This window comes from Solanum tuberosum, unplaced genomic scaffold (genome assembly GCF_000226075.1).
Source record: "Solanum tuberosum cultivar DM 1-3 516 R44 unplaced genomic scaffold, SolTub_3.0 scf00102, whole genome shotgun sequence".
Lineage (NCBI taxonomy): Eukaryota > Viridiplantae > Streptophyta > Magnoliopsida > Solanales > Solanaceae > Solanum > Solanum tuberosum.
Window position 1 is genome coordinate 700,626 of NW_006239028.1, and position 19,182 is coordinate 719,807.

At 32.2% G+C, this 19,182-nt stretch overlaps 4 protein-coding genes across 4 annotated transcripts in view; 2 read left to right on the forward strand and 2 right to left on the reverse strand.

Moving 5' to 3' along the window:
* Nucleotides 1–1,838: 1,838 nt before the first annotated feature.
* LOC102604854 (shaggy-related protein kinase eta-like) lies at nucleotides 1,839–6,786 on the forward strand. The gene is made up of 12 exons (XM_006348822.2): nucleotides 1,839–2,109; nucleotides 3,016–3,108; nucleotides 3,284–3,343; nucleotides 3,420–3,692; nucleotides 3,769–3,843; nucleotides 3,920–3,976; nucleotides 4,429–4,569; nucleotides 4,672–4,722; nucleotides 4,814–4,909; nucleotides 5,043–5,126; nucleotides 5,224–5,325; nucleotides 6,321–6,786. The coding sequence occupies exons 1-12, from the start codon at nucleotides 1,933–1,935 to the stop codon at nucleotides 6,414–6,416; spliced, it is 1,305 nt and encodes a 434-aa protein (XP_006348884.1). The 5' UTR covers nucleotides 1,839–1,932; the 3' UTR covers nucleotides 6,417–6,786.
* Nucleotides 6,787–7,097: 311 nt separating this feature from the next.
* LOC102605189 (aspartate aminotransferase, mitochondrial) lies at nucleotides 7,098–11,761 on the reverse strand. Its single transcript, XM_006348823.2, has 10 exons — nucleotides 11,431–11,761; nucleotides 10,986–11,071; nucleotides 9,669–9,875; nucleotides 9,426–9,531; nucleotides 9,200–9,304; nucleotides 8,957–9,129; nucleotides 7,993–8,152; nucleotides 7,806–7,901; nucleotides 7,617–7,711; nucleotides 7,098–7,504 (listed from the first exon to the last, which is right to left on the reverse strand). Exons 1-10 carry the CDS (start codon nucleotides 11,605–11,607, stop codon nucleotides 7,432–7,434), a joined length of 1,278 nt encoding a protein of 425 aa, XP_006348885.1. The 5' UTR covers nucleotides 11,608–11,761; the 3' UTR covers nucleotides 7,098–7,431.
* A 5,536-nt stretch (nucleotides 11,762–17,297) lies between these two features.
* LOC102605868 (E3 ubiquitin-protein ligase MARCH8-like) lies at nucleotides 17,298–18,523 on the forward strand. The gene is made up of 2 exons (XM_006348825.2): nucleotides 17,298–17,743; nucleotides 18,268–18,523. Exons 1-2 carry the CDS (start codon nucleotides 17,403–17,405, stop codon nucleotides 18,521–18,523), a joined length of 597 nt encoding a protein of 198 aa, XP_006348887.2. The 5' UTR covers nucleotides 17,298–17,402.
* LOC102605526 (putative pentatricopeptide repeat-containing protein At4g17915) overlaps nucleotides 18,145–19,182 on the reverse strand; it is a 6,133-nt gene continuing 5,095 nt past the window's right edge. Inside the window, exon 7 of the mRNA XM_006348824.2 lies at nucleotides 18,145–18,776. The gene's annotated coding sequence lies outside the window, so the exon portion shown is untranslated. The remainder of the gene's footprint in view (nucleotides 18,777–19,182) is intronic.

Below are 19,182 nucleotides of genomic sequence, written 5' to 3' on the forward strand. Positions count from 1 at the left end.
TTTTTATATTTAAAAATTGCGTAAAAATACTATAAATCATGATAATTGACAACATAAAATATTTCAAAAATGTTGTATGTGGGTAGTCTTATTATGCCTTAAATAGCGTCAAAGAAAATACAGGTTTGTGATAAAAAAAATTTATTCCTTTATCCACGCAAACAATCGCTTCAAAAACTCGGTTATTAGCCCCAAAACATACCATTTATATTATTGGACCCGTGCATTATCTAGTATATATATATCTATATATATATTATTTTTTAATTATATTTAGTAAACTAGATAACTGAAATGTACATTTATGTAAGTTTTTCTATATTATTTTTAGGGATAAACTATTAGCATAGTTCTATTAAATGATTGGAGTTGAAATATTTGAAAAGCTAAAAAAAAAAAAGGTGTGCAGCCACTGCCAAACAAAATAGCCAATAAAAAAGGTGTAGAATTATCACTATTGTTAGTCAAAAAAGATAAAAGCTCAAGAGACTATGTTGTACTGTACGCATTAATAGATGTACCATAAAAGTTGATGAGGGCACTAATGACGTTTAAAATTCATTCTGTAGATAAAAAAAGTATATACTACTCGCTCAAAAAAAAAAAAAAAGTATATACTACTCGCTCCGTTCAATAATAGTAGTTGTTCACTATAATAAAAATAGTTGTCCAATAATATTTGTATAATTTAAAAAATTTAAAGATAATTTAACTTTTGTTTTTATTTTATTATTACTATTAAATACTACTAGTTATTATCTAACACATTTCTCAAAGCATTAAATTTAATAAAATCAAAGGAAAAATAGTAATATTATTCCTATTATTTATTGTTTCTTAAGTGGTGTGTAAAGTTAATAGTGATAGAATATTATATACTATGCATTTTAATTAAAACTTTTAAAAGGATGATAACGCATGCTTAAATGATTACGTTAGAAAAAAATTATAACGAATATGACTAATGTTGATTGGTGAAATTGTAATCTTTTATATTTTTATTACTACTTATAATTTAAACTAAGTTGAATCTGTTGGGATTTTCAAGAAGTGAACAGAAAATAAAAAAAAAACTTTTTTTGATTGTATAAAAAAGGACATATTTTGAATTGCATTTATTTATATCACTCATTTATTGTCTATAATTTTAAAGACGATCTTATCTCATATTTCAAGCTAAAAAATATTGAAAATTTGAAATTCTTATTGCATTTTTACATCGTTCTTTTAAACTAACAAAAAAATAAAAATAAAAACAAAAACAATAACGGATATTCAGTATGTAATTTACTTCGTCATTTAAGTTTGTTTAGAGTTTTATAATTTGCTCTGGTTTAAATTAATTTTTTTTTTATATTAGGAGAAAAGTAAACTAAATAACTTAACAATAGTAAAGGGATATTTGTTGGAATACTTTTCTTTTCAATTTTCTCATATTAGATTGATTAAAACTTTTGAAAAGTATTTTCTCTAGAAAAATAAATTTCTTAAAAATAAGAAACATGACTTTCCTAATTAAAATAGGAAAAATAAACTAAGTTTTATAAATGACATTTTATATTAATTGTGCTATTTCCATCATCCAACACGCATTTTAATTTTACCCTCGTACCCTCTAATTCCCATCACCCACACCCCTAACTGTATATCCATATTCGATAATATTTATCTGAATAATATATAAGTACTTTTAGAATTATATTTTTACTTATATATCGAACATAAAAGTATAAAATAGTCAGAATTTCATTCTATTTAATATTTTGTCAAAAAGAAAAATACGATAAATAATTTGATAGAACATTTGAAAATAGTACAAATATTTGGAGATAGAGAATAGTAGTGGGGTTAAGAGGAAAATAAAGCAATTATATTATTTTTAGTAGAGAAGTAAGAAAAAGAGTGAGAGTATAGCAGAGTAGAAGAGAGCACATGGCCTCGATACCGCTGGGACCTCAGCACCATAATCCGCCGGAAAATCACCATCACCACCACCTTCAGCCGCCGCAGCTGCAGCAGCAGCAGCTTGTGAATCGTGAACAAGGAGGAGGAGGAGCTGCAGTAAGGAACACCGTCGCCGGAGCACGACCGGAAATGGAATCCGAAAAGGTAGTTCTACTACTTCAATGTTCTCCGACTACTACTAGAGAGTCGCACACTCTTGTTCTACTTCAATTCTCTTTGCTGATGAAGTTTGACAGTATCGGTTTTGTTCGTTGTGCTTCGATCTAGCTCGATCTCTTTGTGTTCATTTGTTCTCCGGTATCGGAAAGTTCGCCGGAGAATTTCCCGGCGACGCAATTTTTTGAGTTTATTGCTTCAGTGAGGTGTTAATCTTCTATATTTGCAGTTTTCAGCTGGACTTTGAGCATGAGGTGTTTTTAGTATTGTTTTCCTTTTTTTGACATTTTCTTTGTAGCTCTTAAGATATTAAATTAAATGTATTTTTGAGTAGCTTCTGCTTCTGGCTTTTAGTTTGATTTACCAGAAAATGATTCTTTGTTTGCTTGGTGTTGTTCTATATTTCTTGTTTCTGGAGTTTCTACTGTAGCTGATTGTGGAGGTATGGAGTGCATATATAGGGTTAGATCCATGAGGTTCTTTTGTGGAGTAGTGACTTCTTTATCCTTTTATCTACTTTGTGTATCTGGGATTATTACAAGGGACAGGTTTTCTTGAGTTGATTAGGTAGCTTGCAAGTCCCTCTTTCAGAAAAAGCTATTTAGCTGCTTTTCTTCATCTTTAGGTAAATTGTGCTTCAATCTTTTATTGGGTTTGCTTCATGTGAATTGTGATGGCTGATTCTCCTTTAATACTGTTTTTGTCTTAGTTACAAGTCTCTATTATTTGATGCTTTCTTAAAGCCTATTTAAGTGCCATTCGCTGCTTTTCTATTATTGTTGAACAACCTGTAAGGTCCTCTGACAGGTTATGGTAAGTACAGCTTCTGACTATTTTTTAACGAGATGGAGTTCGTTTGGCACTGCAATTGACCTTGCTTGGTTTGCATTGTAGGAAATGTCAGCTGCTGTTGTTGAGGGTAATGGTGCCGTCACTGGTCACATAATTTCCACCACTATTGGAGGCAAGAATGGAGAACCAAAAAGGGTGTGTGCCTGATATACATCAGTTTTTTTGGTTATTTTGGAGATTCAATGTTTGTAATTTCTTGGTTTTTAGATACTATGATTTTAACCTGAGAACATAATTCAGATTCTTATCACTGGCATCAATAGTCGTGAGAGTAACAAGTTACAGAAGCTGATGTGATCTTTTTCTGCAGACCATCAGTTATATGGCAGAGCGAGTTGTCGGTACAGGGTCCTTTGGGATAGTGTTTCAGGTTTGTGAGCTGACTTGATTGTAAATTTGCATCAGTATTCTTGTGCTTAGCAATGACCTGATGTTGTTGTCTCTAGGCAAAATGCTTGGAAACTGGAGAGACTGTGGCCATAAAGAAGGTTTTACAGGACAAGCGGTATAAAAACCGTGAACTACAACTGATGCGCTTGATGGATCACCCAAATGTCATTACTCTAAAGCACTGCTTCTTTTCCACGACTAGTAGAGATGAGCTTTTTCTTAATTTGGTCATGGATTATGTCCCTGAAAGTTTATACAAGGTTTTAAAGCACTATAGCAATTCAAATCAAAGGATGCCACTCATATATGTCAAACTTTACATGTATCAGGTTTGCATCTCTCCTTTCTCTTTATGCCTCTTCTGCAACTGGATATTATGTGATTCTGATAAGTTGTTACTGTCAGATATTCAGAGGGCTGGCTTACATTCATAATGTTCCAAGAATTTGCCATAGAGATGTGAAACCTCAAAATCTTTTGGTATGTGAACAAGAGTCCACTTCATTCCTATTGTATGCTAACATCAACCTAAATCTCTATTGTATGTCATTTGAAGGTTGATCCTCTGACCCATCAAGTCAAGCTATGTGATTTTGGAAGTGCAAAAGTCCTGGTATGTTTGTTTTTTCATATATTATTACATCCTTATAAGTGCTGCATTATGCAAAGTTTCTTTGAAGGTGCCTTAGCGTCGTGATAGTAGGCTGTTTTTCATGTGCTTGACTGCACGAATGGGCGCTGATTAAGGCACTGTCTGAAGACATTTCAGTTTTTAAACATTTGATACTTTTTGACCCTTGGCTGTCAGGTTCTTACATCTCTTGTTTGCAATTGAAGAGAAGTTTTTAACCAATACAATTAGGTTTTGACATGCGAGTCTGGATGTATTTTTACTATTGACAGTGGGAGTGAGAGCAGAACTAGTCCCTAGCATTTCAGAATTCTTGCTCAAACTTTTTTTTCTTTTTTTATATGGCTTCTCATGGAGAATTGTTTTGCACATAACATAAACTGAAGCATTTCATTTTGATGCATTTTGATACTAATGAACTTTTCGATGCACAGGTGAATGGTGAAGCAAATATTTCGTACATTTGCTCTCGCTACTACAGAGCTCCAGAACTCATATTTGGTGCCACAGAATATACAACATCAATTGATATTTGGTCAGCAGGCTGTGTCCTTGCTGAGCTTCTTCTGGGGCAGGTTTGTGTTATTTATCTTTGTTTGCAAGTCGATAATTTCCATCTATTACTTCATTGAAGATTGTTACTTTATTGAGCTTTCATCAATCATAAACTATGACAGCCGCTCTTTCCTGGCGAAAATGCGGTAGACCAACTGGTGGAGATCATCAAGGTGTGTCTTTATACTTCATTTGGACATCGTAGTAAATCTCAGACAACACTTACATGGATCTCTTTTTTACTAATGAGAAACCTTGTCACAGGTCCTTGGTACTCCTACTCGGGAAGAAATTCGATGTATGAACCCAAACTACACAGATTTCAGATTCCCACAGATAAAAGCTCATCCTTGGCACAAGGTATTGTGTGTTATTGTTATATTTTGATAGTTATTCTGCACTAGATCATTTTCTTGTTGAAATATGTGTACGTTAACTACCCCTAAAATCAGTTTTAGTTGAAAAGAGATCTAAAAGTCTTCCGTGGTTTCAGGTATTCCATAAAAGAATGCCTCCTGAAGCAATTGATCTTGCCTCACGGCTTCTTCAATATTCACCAAGTCTTCGCTGTACTGCAGTGAGTTATCTCCTTTACAAGTGATATTCGTTGTTGTTATTTCATCTAGAAAACCATTTGTTGTATCAGTCTATTTACCTACTTCTACTCCTTGCAGCTAGAAGCATGTGCACATTCATTCTTTGATGAGCTTCGTGAGCCCAATGCCCGTCTCCCTAATGGACGTCCATTTCCACCTCTTTTCAACTTTAAACAAGAGGTACAATTTTTGAAAGCTTCTTAGTCTATTGATATTGTTATATTTCTCTGTAACTATTATCTAGAAAGTTATCTTTCGAGTTGTTGAATAAGTGTTGGTTCACTAGTTGAATTTACGATTATGTAGCTCTACGCACCCATCTGAACAATTATTTCATTAATTAGAGCTTTTTTTTCCCTTATCCATTATTTGAATGTTTGTTATAAATGAAAAGGGAAGGAGGTATTGATGGTGGAGCGGCACATGTTGTTCTCTTGTGAAGTGATAAATACAAGAAACAAACTATTAAAAGTAAATCCTTTAGTGACGAAGGATTTTCAAAGTGAATAATACAGGAAATTGATGCGTTACATATTAGTTCATGATTTCTTCGTGTTTTTCTTGTTTTCTTGTACTTCTAAATGCATCATGCGTCTTGTCGGTTATCTTCTTTCTTCCGTTGCTTTTGATAATCCATTATCTTTTCCCTCTCAAATAACACCCACTCACGTAATCTTTTGTCCTTCTACCGCTTCAAAATGTGAGACCTAAAGATTGTCTACATGTGCATGGATCCAAGCAATCATATTAACTGTGTTTCCAATTATTGTGTAACCATTTAATAGAACTGATTTTGGTGATTGACTGTCATGAGACTTTATCTCGAGTAAAATATGGTTTTAGAAAGTTATCACATGGTAAAACCTTCTATTCTCCTACATTTAGCAGATCTTTAGACATTTTCTTCCACGATCTTTAGACAGTGATTTTGGCTTCTCAGTTACTGTCAGAAATATATTGACCAATTACAGAGGTCCCCGTTATTATGAGGCTGCATTAGATATTTATTCTTATTATTACCGGTTGGACTCTGTGTGGTGAGGCTGGCATTTGAACCTTTCTTTCTTTGCGAGTAAGAGGATCCTTTTTAAATTGATTCAAGAGTCAAAACTTCCCTTAATGCAAGATGTTGGGGATCATGAAAGTTATGTTTATGTTCTGGCTGTTGCTTGCAGTTAACTGGAGCTTCACCTGATTTGGTCAACAAGCTGATCCCTGAGCATGTGTGGAGGCAACTTGGTTTGAATTTCCCATTTCCTGGTGCGACGTAGTTGTACTAATGCAATATAGAGTTGGTGTATCAGAAAAAATATATAGGGAGTCCTTGTGGATTAATGTAACCATGCATTTTGGCTTAACCAGTGGCTATGTATGCACGTAAAAGTTGTATGTGTATAGTCGCTGTTTGTCTTACAAGGAAGTGATCCTGCCTCAACTTATGTCCTCTTTTAGCTAATAGCAGACCTGTTGCCTCTTTTGTACATTGTTTTTTATAAGAAGATTTCAGATAGAAGTATAAAATGATAAATATTGTAATGCCTAGTTAAGCAAATTTCCTTGAGAGAGACCTTCTGAAGCACTAGGACTTGTAGCTTTTGGTTGTAGCTATATTTATATGCAAGTTGTTTTTAGCTCTTTTTATTTTTGAATGCAAGGCATATATGATTTTCTCTTCTGTGCAACCTTAGTTTTTTTTTGCCTTTGAAGGATCCATTGGATTGTTTCTGTCGTTTCATGGTTGTATATTATGAGAGCAAAATTAGCAATAGAAACCAAAGGTTTTAAGAAAGAATGTACAACAACATACCTAATTCTATAAGTGGGGTTTGTAAAAAGGTAGGTTGTACTTGACCTTTCTACCTTTGTGAGGTATCCGATGCAGGATTGTAAGAATCTTATTTAGTTAGTGTTGTGCTTGATGATACATGTAAATATGTAATGAACGCCAAGAGTCAATAATTACTTCCATCCATGACGCCATAAAACAGTAACAATACTTCAAAATGTTGGCATATATATCATGTAACTACGCTGTTGTATATGAAAAACAGCAGTTCCTTGACACTAGAGATGATTAATGTCTGTAATGTACCCTAAAATAACTACAACTCCACCTCGACGGCTGCTAATGACTTCTATCCCTTAAAATGGTTCTATTTATTCCCCCCTCCCCTCAGTACGATTGTTTTAACTCAACTATTACAACATGTTGTGATCTTTCCGATCACAAAAAATGAATTTCCACAGCCTTTCCGTAACTGATTATTGAATCCATGATGTTAAAGCTTAAGCAGATTTAGTAACCTCATGAATAGCGTTTGCCAAGTAACCAACATTTCCAGTAGTAACTCCTGCCATACTGCACCATACAAGAAGCAAAAGAAACAGATTGGGGAAAAAGCAATCAGATATAAATTTGTATACGAATACAGGTGCATATAAGCTTGAACTTGACGACTCAATAATTATACCTGATACGACCATTACGAGTCATGTAGATGTGATACTCTTTTGTCAATCGGTCTACTTGTTCCGGTGTCATCCCACTGTAGCAGAACATGCCAATCTGTAGGAAGTATCGAACATTAAGGGGACAATAGGTGAATTCTTATAGTTACGTACTGTTACAGAAAGTGAAGGAAGTCATTGATCTCAAATACCTGGTTGGTTATGTGTTCCCAAGATAGAGGTGAGCCCAACTTCTCAAGATTTTCCCTTAAAGCAGTTCTCATCCCGATGATACGATCAGCCATGCCCTGGAAAAGAACTCTTAAGTCATTGAACTTTTACGCTTAACATATGATGTTCTGAAAACGAGTACCAAGCTAAAGAGCACCATCAACTTACCTTCACTTCCCCGAGCCATAGATTTTTCAAGTTTGGATCTCCAAGGATGGTAGAAACAACAAGAGCACCATGAACAGGTGGATTACTGTACATGGGCCTGGCAAGTTGCTGCAACTGACTTTTCACTGCCACTGCTTGTTTTTCATCCTCACAGACAACACTGCAGCGAATTGAGGCACCACAGCAAAAACATTGGAAGTCTTTTAGCTTTATCAAGTATCGACTAAAAATATCAGATCAGTGTTTGACAGGAGTCCTTTCTGACTAGTAAGAGACTTGTACACGCTATATAGAGATGAATACGAAGTTTTATAATAACACAATATATGATATATGGTGTAATAAAGACAATTAGTAAAAATACGAAGTTTTATAATAACACAATATATGATATATGGTGTAATAAAGACAATTAGTAAATGTATTTACAAAGTTCAACAGAAAAGTTTTGTTCATTTGAAAGAGAAAATAATAGATCTAGAAACTACATGAAGATGGTAGTACTACTGATTTTGGAATTAGAAGATAATTTTAAAAGATAGATCAACTATGATTAAAAAAAGGTTAGTATTACTCTCTAGATTATAACTTAACAGAACAGTTCCCAGTGTAATCCCACAAGTGAGGCTTGGTAAGGGTGGTGCTTATACAACCTTACCCTACATCTAGTGAAGATAGAGAGACTGTTTTCGATACACCCTCGGCTCAAGATTATAAATAGGCCTTACCCCTACTCTCCAGCTATAAATAGGCCAATTAATATATCATCTTGGGAGTAGTCTTTTACCTTAGGCAACCAACTCTCTGGCCATATAGCCCCATATTTTTTGCATATGATTGGGCATATCCTATCGGATGACCTGTTTCTGATACACCCTCGGCTCAAGATTATAAATAGGCCTTACCCCTACTTGCCAGATATAACTAGACCAAATAATATATCATCTTGGGAGTAGTATTTTACCTTAGGCAACCAACTCTCTGGCCATATAGCCCCATATTTTTTGCATATGATTGGGCACACGCTATCGGATGACCATCCTCAAGAAATATCCTGATTGCCTTAGCATCCTTCTCTGGATACCCACTTGCAAATCCTTGATAGGCCATATCAAACAAAGCAAAATGTCCCTTCACCTAGAACCAGTGCAATAATTCAATATGAGACTTATGACAAGAAAGAGGATAGAAATATACAAGTCATTACCTTGAACTGGTGCGAGATCTCCCTCCATTGTTCCTCTGTCGGATCCACCCCAGTAGGATTATGAGCACAAGCATGAAGCAGAAAGAATGATCCTTTTGGGGCATTCTATGTAAAATAAAGTTGTAAAAGGTCAGGATAAATAATGGCTATCTGAGGAAAAACATCATATCATGAAACAGGGGAACCAAAGCATCAAAGAAAACATCTCAACAGTGTGTTTTCGTACCTTTATATCATCCATCATTGCAGCAAAGTCCAAGCCCTTTGATTCAGCATGATAATAGTGATATGTTCTCTCTGGGACATGAGCATCTCTCCAAATGTTATGATGACTGTCAAGAATTTCATATTAGTAAATATCAGGAGATTAGACATTTTTGAAGTCATTTACAAACTAATGTTTTACTGTGCAAAAACCAATCTAGGAAGATCAATCAAGAAGCTACAATGATGCATCAAATGTACTTACTTAGACCATGTAGGAACAGGAATATAAATCTGTGAATCAGGACAAAAGCGCTTTTGGAAGTCCGCAAAAATTCGGCATGCGCCAGTTCCAGATAATGCTTGAATTGCAGCAATGCGTTTATCTTTTATCAAGTCTGAGTTCTCCCCATAGGCTAACTTCAGCGACTCCTGGATCATGTTGACACTACCTCCCATAGGAAGATATTCCCTGGTAAATGATGAATCGTCCTTGTGAGCATGTTATTGAACTAAAAGATATCCACATAAACCACCCTGGCCTTTTTTTAGCAATGCTGAAAACATTTTGATTTTTACTTTCAAATTCATTGTCATGTTTCCACATAAAGCATTTTACTCCGTGTCAATTAATCCAATAGATTTCTAAAGAGTGAGGACAAAATCAGAACATTTACATAGAGAAGTTGCATAGTACATTCTACTTTAGGACACTACAAAATGTTTGACAGAAGCAGTTTTCAATTTAAGAAGTCAATACATTTAAGCTTTCAATTTAAAAAACCATTAAAAATTATTTTAATTATTCTTCTACCACAATGAATAAAATATACATGTCAAATAAAAATGTATGCCGTGTCTAGTCAATTAACTTCGTAAAAACAACAATAACAGATCTTTTCAAAATTAAACGCCGCCATTAGACTGTGGAATAGTAAATTTGATATTAACAATTCATCTTGGCAGAAAGGCTCTACAAAAGCATAAGATAGAATTGGTGAAGGGATCCATCTCCCCCATCCATACATCAGTAAAAATGAGAATATAAAAGAAAAGTATCATCAAGATGCCAAAGGAGAGGGAGAAAACCTAAAGAATCGAACTGGTCAGTGGAACTGACGGGTGGAACACTAAAAATAGATGCTTTATTATACAAATAACCAACAACAAGTGGCTATAGCAAAAGAAAATAAAGAACAGTCAGCACTGTAGAATAGGGGTGTTCACGGGGAGGTTTGATTCAGTTTTATCAAAACCAAACCAAATCAACTATATAGATTTTGGTCAGTGCTTTTATCTGGTTACATGAATATTATTGGTGTTATACATAAATTTAATAAATCAAATACATTTTATAGTAATTGACAAATATATGTACTATTGATCACATGATAGTTATTTTGCTAGTCTAACAATAATTTTTCAATGATATACGCATTCAAACTTAACAAAATTTTAATAATTAAAAACACAAGTCAAACTTAAATAATGTATAACGACCTTTCAATTTGAAGAACAAATTCAAATTCCCTTCCTAGAGAAGAGGGAGAAACAAAATAGAGAAATCGTGAGATTCACTCACATGTTGAAACCGCCAGCGATCCTTCGCTCTGCTTCTCTGACACACTCCAGTACCACGGGTTTTCCATTGTCATCCCTGTAAGCTCCCTTAAAATCATACACACACAAAAAAAAACTCATTCGTTTTTGCTTAATTAGATCGAGCTCAAAAGTAATAAGATCACACAGGAATTTCAAATCCAGATCATGAGATCCACTGTGTGAATCCTCTGCATCATTTTCAGCCGACGGATGATTATTTTACACTAATCAATCAACTTATGTAGCTGACTATAAGATTTACAGCAGTTAACCTTCTATTTAATTAATCTAAAATCACACAAAACAAAACAGAGCTAAGCATACACAATTACCAAATTAAGAAGTTAAATCCATGATAACAAAAACTGAGAAAACAAGGTAGAAAATGAAGCGAATCAAATCAAAGCACAGAGCAGAGAACTTACAACGCCAACATTGACTTTATCAGGGCTAGGATCGGCGAGGAAAGCTTCAGTAACGCCGAGGATAGGATCTTTAGGTGCCGGCTCAACGTTCCGCCACCACGACGACAAGGATCGCGCTCCGAGCGACGACGAGCTAAGCTTGAGATGACTACCGGAAATCGCGGCACGGATCGCCATGGCCGGAGCGGAGAGAGTATTTAGAGAAATGGGAGAGGAAAATGGCGTGTTTGTCGAAGTGGCTGATACTTGATAGAGATGGACTTCATATATAGGAGACGTAAGAGCAGTGGACTGAGCGAGCCGTCAGTGCGAGTGAATGGTTTATTAACGGCTTTTGCCTCGAAAAGCGTAACGCTGTGACTAAACGGTAAAAGACATTTTCGCTTTGTCTTAAAGGTTAGGGGCAAAAGAGTCAAATAAATTTTAATATAGTAGTAACTACTATAATCTACCCAATCTGCCAATATTTATATTTAATTAATGCGTCGTAGATAAAGATAGTCAAATTTGTCATTTTCCGATTATTCTGAAAAATAATTACTCCATCGTTATCTAAACTATAGCACATAACACATAAAATAAAAGACATAATATATATAGCTTTTTAATTTGATTTTAGCTGATATTTATGTCCTTCAATTTTAGATTTATACAATAGACACAAATGTTCTACCTAACATAATACATGTAGAACGCCTTATAAGACAAAAAAATTTCATGTAGGATGAATGCATCTATTTATTCAATTTTATACAAATTTAAGTGTCTACTTGTGCACATTCAAAGTTAGAGGGCGTATATATTATGATTTATGCCAAAATGAAATAAGGGGTATTGTTTTGGAATTTTTAAGTTTCACTTCCAAAATAATTATTATAATTATTTTACCATTAAAATGAATTTAAACATTAATCTTTTTTGAAATATTAAAGCTACATAAAATTATATGAAGAAAAATTATGCATTCAAAAGTATTTTAATTAAATTCATAATGAAAAATCTTATTCGACTCTTAAAATAAAATAGCATAAAGTGTGACATTAGAATAATACCAGACTTAGGCCAACAAAACAAAAATTAGACTGCTGATATAGTTTGTTGCATGTTAGAGCTTAGGCTAATATTTTGAAGATGATTTTTTTTTTTAATTTTACCTTTTTAAAGAAAGAGTCAATCATAAACTGAAATAAAGCATAAGTTCAGCAATTATTATATGACCCCTAAAGGGTAGATAAATTAGTCAAATATTATTCCTAATCAGTTACTCTCTCCATTCCTTTTTAATTAGTATGCTACGTTTTTTGAGAGTCAATTTGACTAACTTTTAAAGCTAAACTAGATTATATTAATTTGATATTTTAAAATTTAAAATTAGATATTTTAAAATTTAAAATTAGATATTTTAAAATTTAAAATTAGATATTTTAAAATTTAAAATTAGATATTTTAAAATTTAAAATTAGATATTTTAAAATTTAAAATTAGATATTTTAAAATTTAAAATTAGATATTTTAAAATTTAAAATTAGATATTTTAAAATTTAAAATTAGATATTTTAAAATTTAAAATTAGATATTTTAAAATTTAAAATTAGATATTTTAAAATTTAAAATTAGATATTTTAAAATTATATGAAAAATATTGCAATTTTTTTCATATCAATATAATTAAGAAATTCATCTTAAAATATCAGCCAAAATTTATATTATTTGACTTTCAAAAAGGAAACCATCACAACTAAAAAACAAAAAAAAAGAAAGTAATTAGCAATTGCTTTTGATCAATAAGGAATTGAAGAGACAGAAGACACCCACACATAACGTTGTCAAGCTCTTGATTATCACGAAAAGTTGTAATTAGGGAGTTAAAAGGTCAATTTCTTTTAAATTACATTGTAAGATTTTTTTTTTATATATATTTACTTTATTATACTTTGAATTTCGAATAAAATTTTGATTGTGAGAAAATGATGAGTACTACCATTTTATTCTTAGTTTAATATTTTTATCATGGATTAGAATATTAAAGGTGTCAAATTCAATTGTACAAACGAGTCATTTTTTATGTATTAGAAATGATTTTAAAATGTCTTTAACTTCATGTGATAAAGTAATTTTTAATGAAGCATATAAATTTTTATTGTATAAATCCTTCAGCTGAATTTTATATCGGACATATGAAATAAGTTAAACGATAATCTAAAAAAATTATTGATCAATTAATTAAACACTCAATAATCTAATATAATTGATTGATTCTTTTATTCCAAATAAATTTGGGAAGGCAAATAAGTGTTTGATGTGAAATTCAAAATTTAATAAGAAGTGTAGTTACGAATGTTTAGTGAGATAATATAGTTTATTATGATAGTGAATAATTCAGATCGAAAGGAATCCTACTAATAATCCTTATATATTGTATTGCGGTACCTATTATATATTGAATTGACGATTTGATTTGTTGTATTAAATAAAACATTCCATGAATAATTTTTTATAAAAAAAACTATTTGTTTTGTTTATAAAAATACCCTCTATCTTATTTAGTAGGGATCTCAAGGGGATATTTTTGTCATTTTATTATTTATTCCGAAATAGCTAATTCCGATATTATTTATTCTACCATTGACAATGATAACTCATCCTAATATTTAGAGCTGCCAAAAAGGGCTGACCCAAACCTTGCGGGCCAAGGAATGTGAAGGGCTAGGCTGTGCCGACCTTTCATTTGGTAGGGCTTGAAAATGCTCAACCCAACCCAACCCTAGAAGGGCAGAGGGCTGGGACGGGCTAGCCCTTTTTTTCTCTCTTCAAACTTATAATTCTATAACATCAAGAAAATGAGAAGTTTTTCTAATCAAATATGGTAAACAATGGTGTTGTTTCAACAACACTAGCAAAAATCTAGTGTAATTAGCATGTATCTCGCATACCAGATACGCGAGCGAGATAAGAGACTGACAAGCAAGATGGAAGGGAGGCGAGGGCGCGAGATTTGTATATGTATCCTAGATACATGTGAATCTACTTAGATAGTATGTATCTAGAACAAATTAACCTAATTTTGAGTCCATATATTCCGAGATACATATATTTGGGTACGAAGATTCAAAATATTACAACATAACGTGTATTCAAATAATTAGATTATATACTAGTGAGACTATTGTAAATTACTCTTAAATAAAAAGTTTTGATCCATGGGTCGACCCCGCTCCAGCCCCGATCAAGCCTCAAGGGCCAAGGGTTTATATGGGTCGAGCTTACAAGCCCTAGTTTAAAATGGGCTTGAAAAATCATATCTCAAACCTACCCCAATAAAAGATATAATTGGGCCGGCCCCATGGACTAAGCTCATTTTGACGGCTCTACTAATATTAATTATTAATTATATTATAACTTATTTTAGAATTAGCAACCAAATAAGAAATAAAATAATATTAAATTTTTATCTCATAACTATTTATGCTTAATTGCTTATCCATCATATAATCAAACAACATCTAGAGATTAAAACACTAGAACTTGCCTATATAACTTTGTATATCATTTCCATCACATAAATAAAGGGGAAAACTACATAAATGGGTCATAAAATCCAAAATAATTACATGTTCATATCCAAATCAAAAGTAATTCAAAAACTACTCATTCTCTCATAAATAATTACAGTTCACACCCTCCTTTCAATAAGGCTGATAATTTTCGTTTAACATATACTAAATCAGTATCATATACTGTATTGACATCATTAAGGCTGATAATTTTACTTAACTGATACTGAATCGGTTTTATATATATTGTATTGGTTTCATTGAGGTTTCTTGTTCAGAAATTACTTATTGGTCAATGATAATAAGAGTATGTGTATATTGTTGTGGTATCATTGAAGTTTCTTGTTTAGAAATTACTCATTAGTCAATGATACTATAACAATATATGTATATATATACATATGGTATCATTAATGTTCTTGTTCCGAAACTACTCATTAGTCAATGATACTATAAGAGTATATATATACTCTTATAGTATCATTGACTAATGAGTAATTTCTAAAGGGATAAGAGTCTGAAAAATACCCCAACTTTGGTCGAATTTGCTGTTGCGATACTAAACTTTCATAAGGATCTATTACCTCCCTAGACTATTTAATACCGTATTTTTTACCTATGAACTATTTAATAGTGTATTTTAAAGGTATATATGTGCCCACATTGGACACTTTTACTATTTTATAATTTTTGTATTATTTTTATGTCCACGTGGACAAATATATATGTTTAAAATACGGGTATTAAATAGTCTAGGGAGGTAATAGGTCTTCATGAAAGTTTAGTATCACAACAACAAATCCGACCAAAGTTAGGGTATTTTTCAGACCCCTTATCCCAATTTCTAAACAAGAAACCTTAATGATACCAATACAATATATATAATTGATACTGATTTAGTATCAATTAAGAGAAATTATCAGCCTTAATGATACCAATAGAGCGAATTAGTTAGGGGGTATATAGTGTAATTATTTAGTGGGGTATCAATGTAAGGGGTATATGTTAGTAATTATTTTGTTTTTATGGGTATTTGCTTAGTTTCCCCAAAATAAAGCTCATACAATGTGTTTGTTTGATAAATTGAGAGAAAATAAGGATTTCTGATTAAATAAATAATAACAAAATAAAAATAAAAATGAATTATCTCTATTGTGTTGAAACTTAATAAGAATCATATGTTACTTATTAGGATAATTCAAAAACCTCCTTCAAAGTATTTTACGATATTATGTTTACTTTTCTTATTTTGATTTTTTTTTTTAACCATTCTTTAAACCTATTTAAAATAAATATAATTCAAATATAACTTGACAAATTTGTCCCTCTTTATAATAATCCATATTATTTTTTAAAAACGACTTATTTAATAAGTACTTTAAAATAAATCAACACAAATAAGTTAATACTATATATATATGTGTGTGTGTGTTCTTTTTTACCAAATAAAGATACACATTGCTTCATAAGTAATTTATTTTAAAAGTATCTATAAAATAAATCTTTTTTAAATAATATGGATTAATATGAAAAAGTTAATATATAGAGGAACAAATTTGTCAAATCATAATTAATTTATATTTATTTTTAATAGGTTTAAAGAATGGTTACAAAAAAAATCAAAATAAAGAAGGTAATCATAATATCGTAAATTACAGGAGTAGTGAGTGTTATAGAGCAAAACCTCGAAACATCTCTAAAATTATCTAAACTTATTTAACATGTGGCTTGAAATTTTGTTTTGGTATCTTCGTTGTAAAATTTGATTAATATTTCTTTCCACCACGTTTTTTTTTTTGTCGTAGAAATTAAAATTAATATTTAACAAAATGAACTCCTACATTTCTTCCTGTCAAAGTACACACTTTTAAATCTGATATTTTTTCAAAAAAGGAAAAATATATTGATTTATGAAATTTCAGAGGCTTAAAATTTTAATTTTATTCACGTTCTTTCGTGCTTCTTCCATGTAAAATCATATTAGTAGTTCACCAATTCAGTATATATATATATATAACTTTTTTTTTTTTTACCAATTCAGTATATCGTTTAACTTTTGATATGTTTGTTTGCTTAACTTCATAAAATCTTGATCAACGAGTTGTTGCTCTAATATTGACAAAAATATTTTAAAATTGACAAGTCAATTACAATTTGTATCTCAAAATTTATTTATTTTCCAAAATAAATATATTTTAAAATAAACAGATTTTAAAAATTCGGGCAGACATACTATCGATACAAAGTCTCCACTGAAATAAAGCTTCCTGTATACTAAAGAACGACTTGAAGCAAAGTATGTTCGTCATTTTGTAAAGAAGATATACTTTTTCCATTCATTTTCTTTATTCTCTGTTCCTTCCTTTATTTCCCTTAAAAGTTAGATTTCTTCACTAAACAAATTAGTAATTACAAATTATGCAGGAATTTGCAGCAAACAGTGAAAACTCAAAAACAGAGGAGTTTTCAAATAATCCAGAAATTCAAGAAACTGAGTTAACACACGAAGAAGTTAAAGAGAGCGACAATTTAGATACTAAATGTGGAGAAAAAACGGAGAAAGCTGCTGAAGTTGTAATAGATATTGATAAAAAAACAGAGTGTAGTGATGAAAATCAAGCAATAGAAATCGTATGTCGAATATGTCATTTGAATGATGAATCCATGGAGATTTTGCAGCTTGGTTGTGATTGTAAAGGTGAGCTTGGTGTTTGTCATCGCCATTGTGCTGAAGCATGGTTCAATCAGAGAGGCAACAGGTAACACCATTCTATATTTCTGAAATTTTTCATACTTTTGATACGATTTAACTTATATATACTGATAGTTAGTGGTACTTTTGATACGATTTAACTTATAGATACTGACAGTTAGTGGTGTAAGGAGTTTCTATGGTACCTAAAATAGTTCATGTTCTTGTGGTTTGTAATCTTGGCCTCCCATATAAAGTGGTCGGTCATGTCCTTGCCGTTATAAAATTGGCACACATATGTCCTTATTTTACAACTCAACTAACGAAATCATTACATAAGTGGAAAATAAGAAAATTTGTGTGTCAATTTTGTAACGGCAAGGATATGATTGACCCCAACATTGACCAGAAAAAGCAAAAGTAGATGTCATTTCGCAAATCAGAAAGAGAAATGCAGGGACATGAAAATAAGAAGTAAAATTCCAAACTCATAAGCTTTAAATCTACGTAAACATTGAGAATTCATACAACCGACCTTAGAACTGAATGAATTCATGTTGAATAGTGAGGATTGTAACAGCGATTTTACAGATCATGTGAAATATGTGGGAAGACAGCAAAAAATGTGGAAACAAGAACATTAGCAGAAAGGCAGAACAGAATAATGGTGATAGAATGGAACCAAAGGGCAGTAGAAGCCAGAAGAAGTTCATATATAACCAATTCCTCTGCTGCAACACACGAAGATTGTAGATGGAGATGTCAACAATCCTGCTGTAATTTCCTGCTTGCTTGCTTCGTCATTGCCTTTACTCTCCCATGGTTCTTCCGACTTAATTTGCCATAACAAAATACACTCTCAAATTTCTCTGTTCATGTTGTAATACATAGAACAATACTACTAGGCTAATACTGTTAGTCAATTATACTCATACCAAAGGAAATGTTTCACAGGTGTGTTTGGTATGACAAAAGTCATTTCTCATGATGTGGTCATTCACATCGATATATTATGGGCAGAAATCTTCCAGTTATTTTCAACACAGCCAACTTGATGCACCTTCCGCAACAATTCATATATATGAATTGCATAATTTTTCCTATAAAGAATAAGGTGAAGCAGCACAAGTTATTGAGCAACGTCATGGTGTTAAGGGAGAATGGACTTTTTATTCATCTAAAAGTAATGACAAGGCTAAACCAAGGAAACAACTAAGCAGTATATCATGGAAGTTGTAGTGCTAACATAGGACGAACTTTTGCATCTAAAAGCGATGACACCAAGGCTACCAGGAAAACGATAAGAGCCATATCATAGAAGTTTAATATACAAAAAGAGAGATTATGATTCTTTTTTCTGAAAAAGAAAAATTGTAATGAATTGCCACCTCAAAGTGCATGTTATTTGTGCCTGATAGAATGAGGCATCTCTGCTAAGTCATCCTCGGATGAATTTCTCTATGATTACCCCCCCCCCCCCCCAAAGGGGGATCAAACCAACCAAGA

What these genes read in the sequence shown, in the direction of transcription:
- LOC102604854 (XM_006348822.2), top strand. Translation starts at nt 1,933, where the DNA reads ATGGCCTCGATACCGCTGGGACCTCAGCACCATAATCCGCCGGAAAAT. An exon ending in AGAATGGAGAACCAAAAAGG is followed by an intron (nt 3,109 to 3,283) that starts GTGTGTGCCTGA and finishes CTTTTTCTGCAG; the next exon opens with ACCATCAGTTATATGGCAGA. An exon ending in CAAGTCTTCGCTGTACTGCA is followed by an intron (nt 5,127 to 5,223) that starts GTGAGTTATCTC and finishes TACTCCTTGCAG; the next exon opens with CTAGAAGCATGTGCACATTC.
- LOC102605189 (XM_006348823.2), bottom strand. Translation starts at nt 11,607, where the DNA reads ATGGCGATCCGTGCCGCGATTTCCGGTAGTCATCTCAAGCTTAGCTCG. An exon ending in CCTGTTCCTACATGGTCTAA is followed by an intron (nt 9,532 to 9,668) that starts GTAAGTACATTT and finishes AATTCTTGACAG; the next exon opens with TCATCATAACATTTGGAGAG. An exon ending in CAGAGAGTTGGTTGCCTAAG is followed by an intron (nt 8,153 to 8,956) that starts GTAAAATACTAC and finishes AATTCGCTGCAG; the next exon opens with TGTTGTCTGTGAGGATGAAA.
- LOC102605868 (XM_006348825.2), top strand. Translation starts at nt 17,403, where the DNA reads ATGCAGGAATTTGCAGCAAACAGTGAAAACTCAAAAACAGAGGAGTTT. An exon ending in TTCAATCAGAGAGGCAACAG is followed by an intron (nt 17,744 to 18,267) that starts GTAACACCATTC and finishes GCGATTTTACAG; the next exon opens with ATCATGTGAAATATGTGGGA.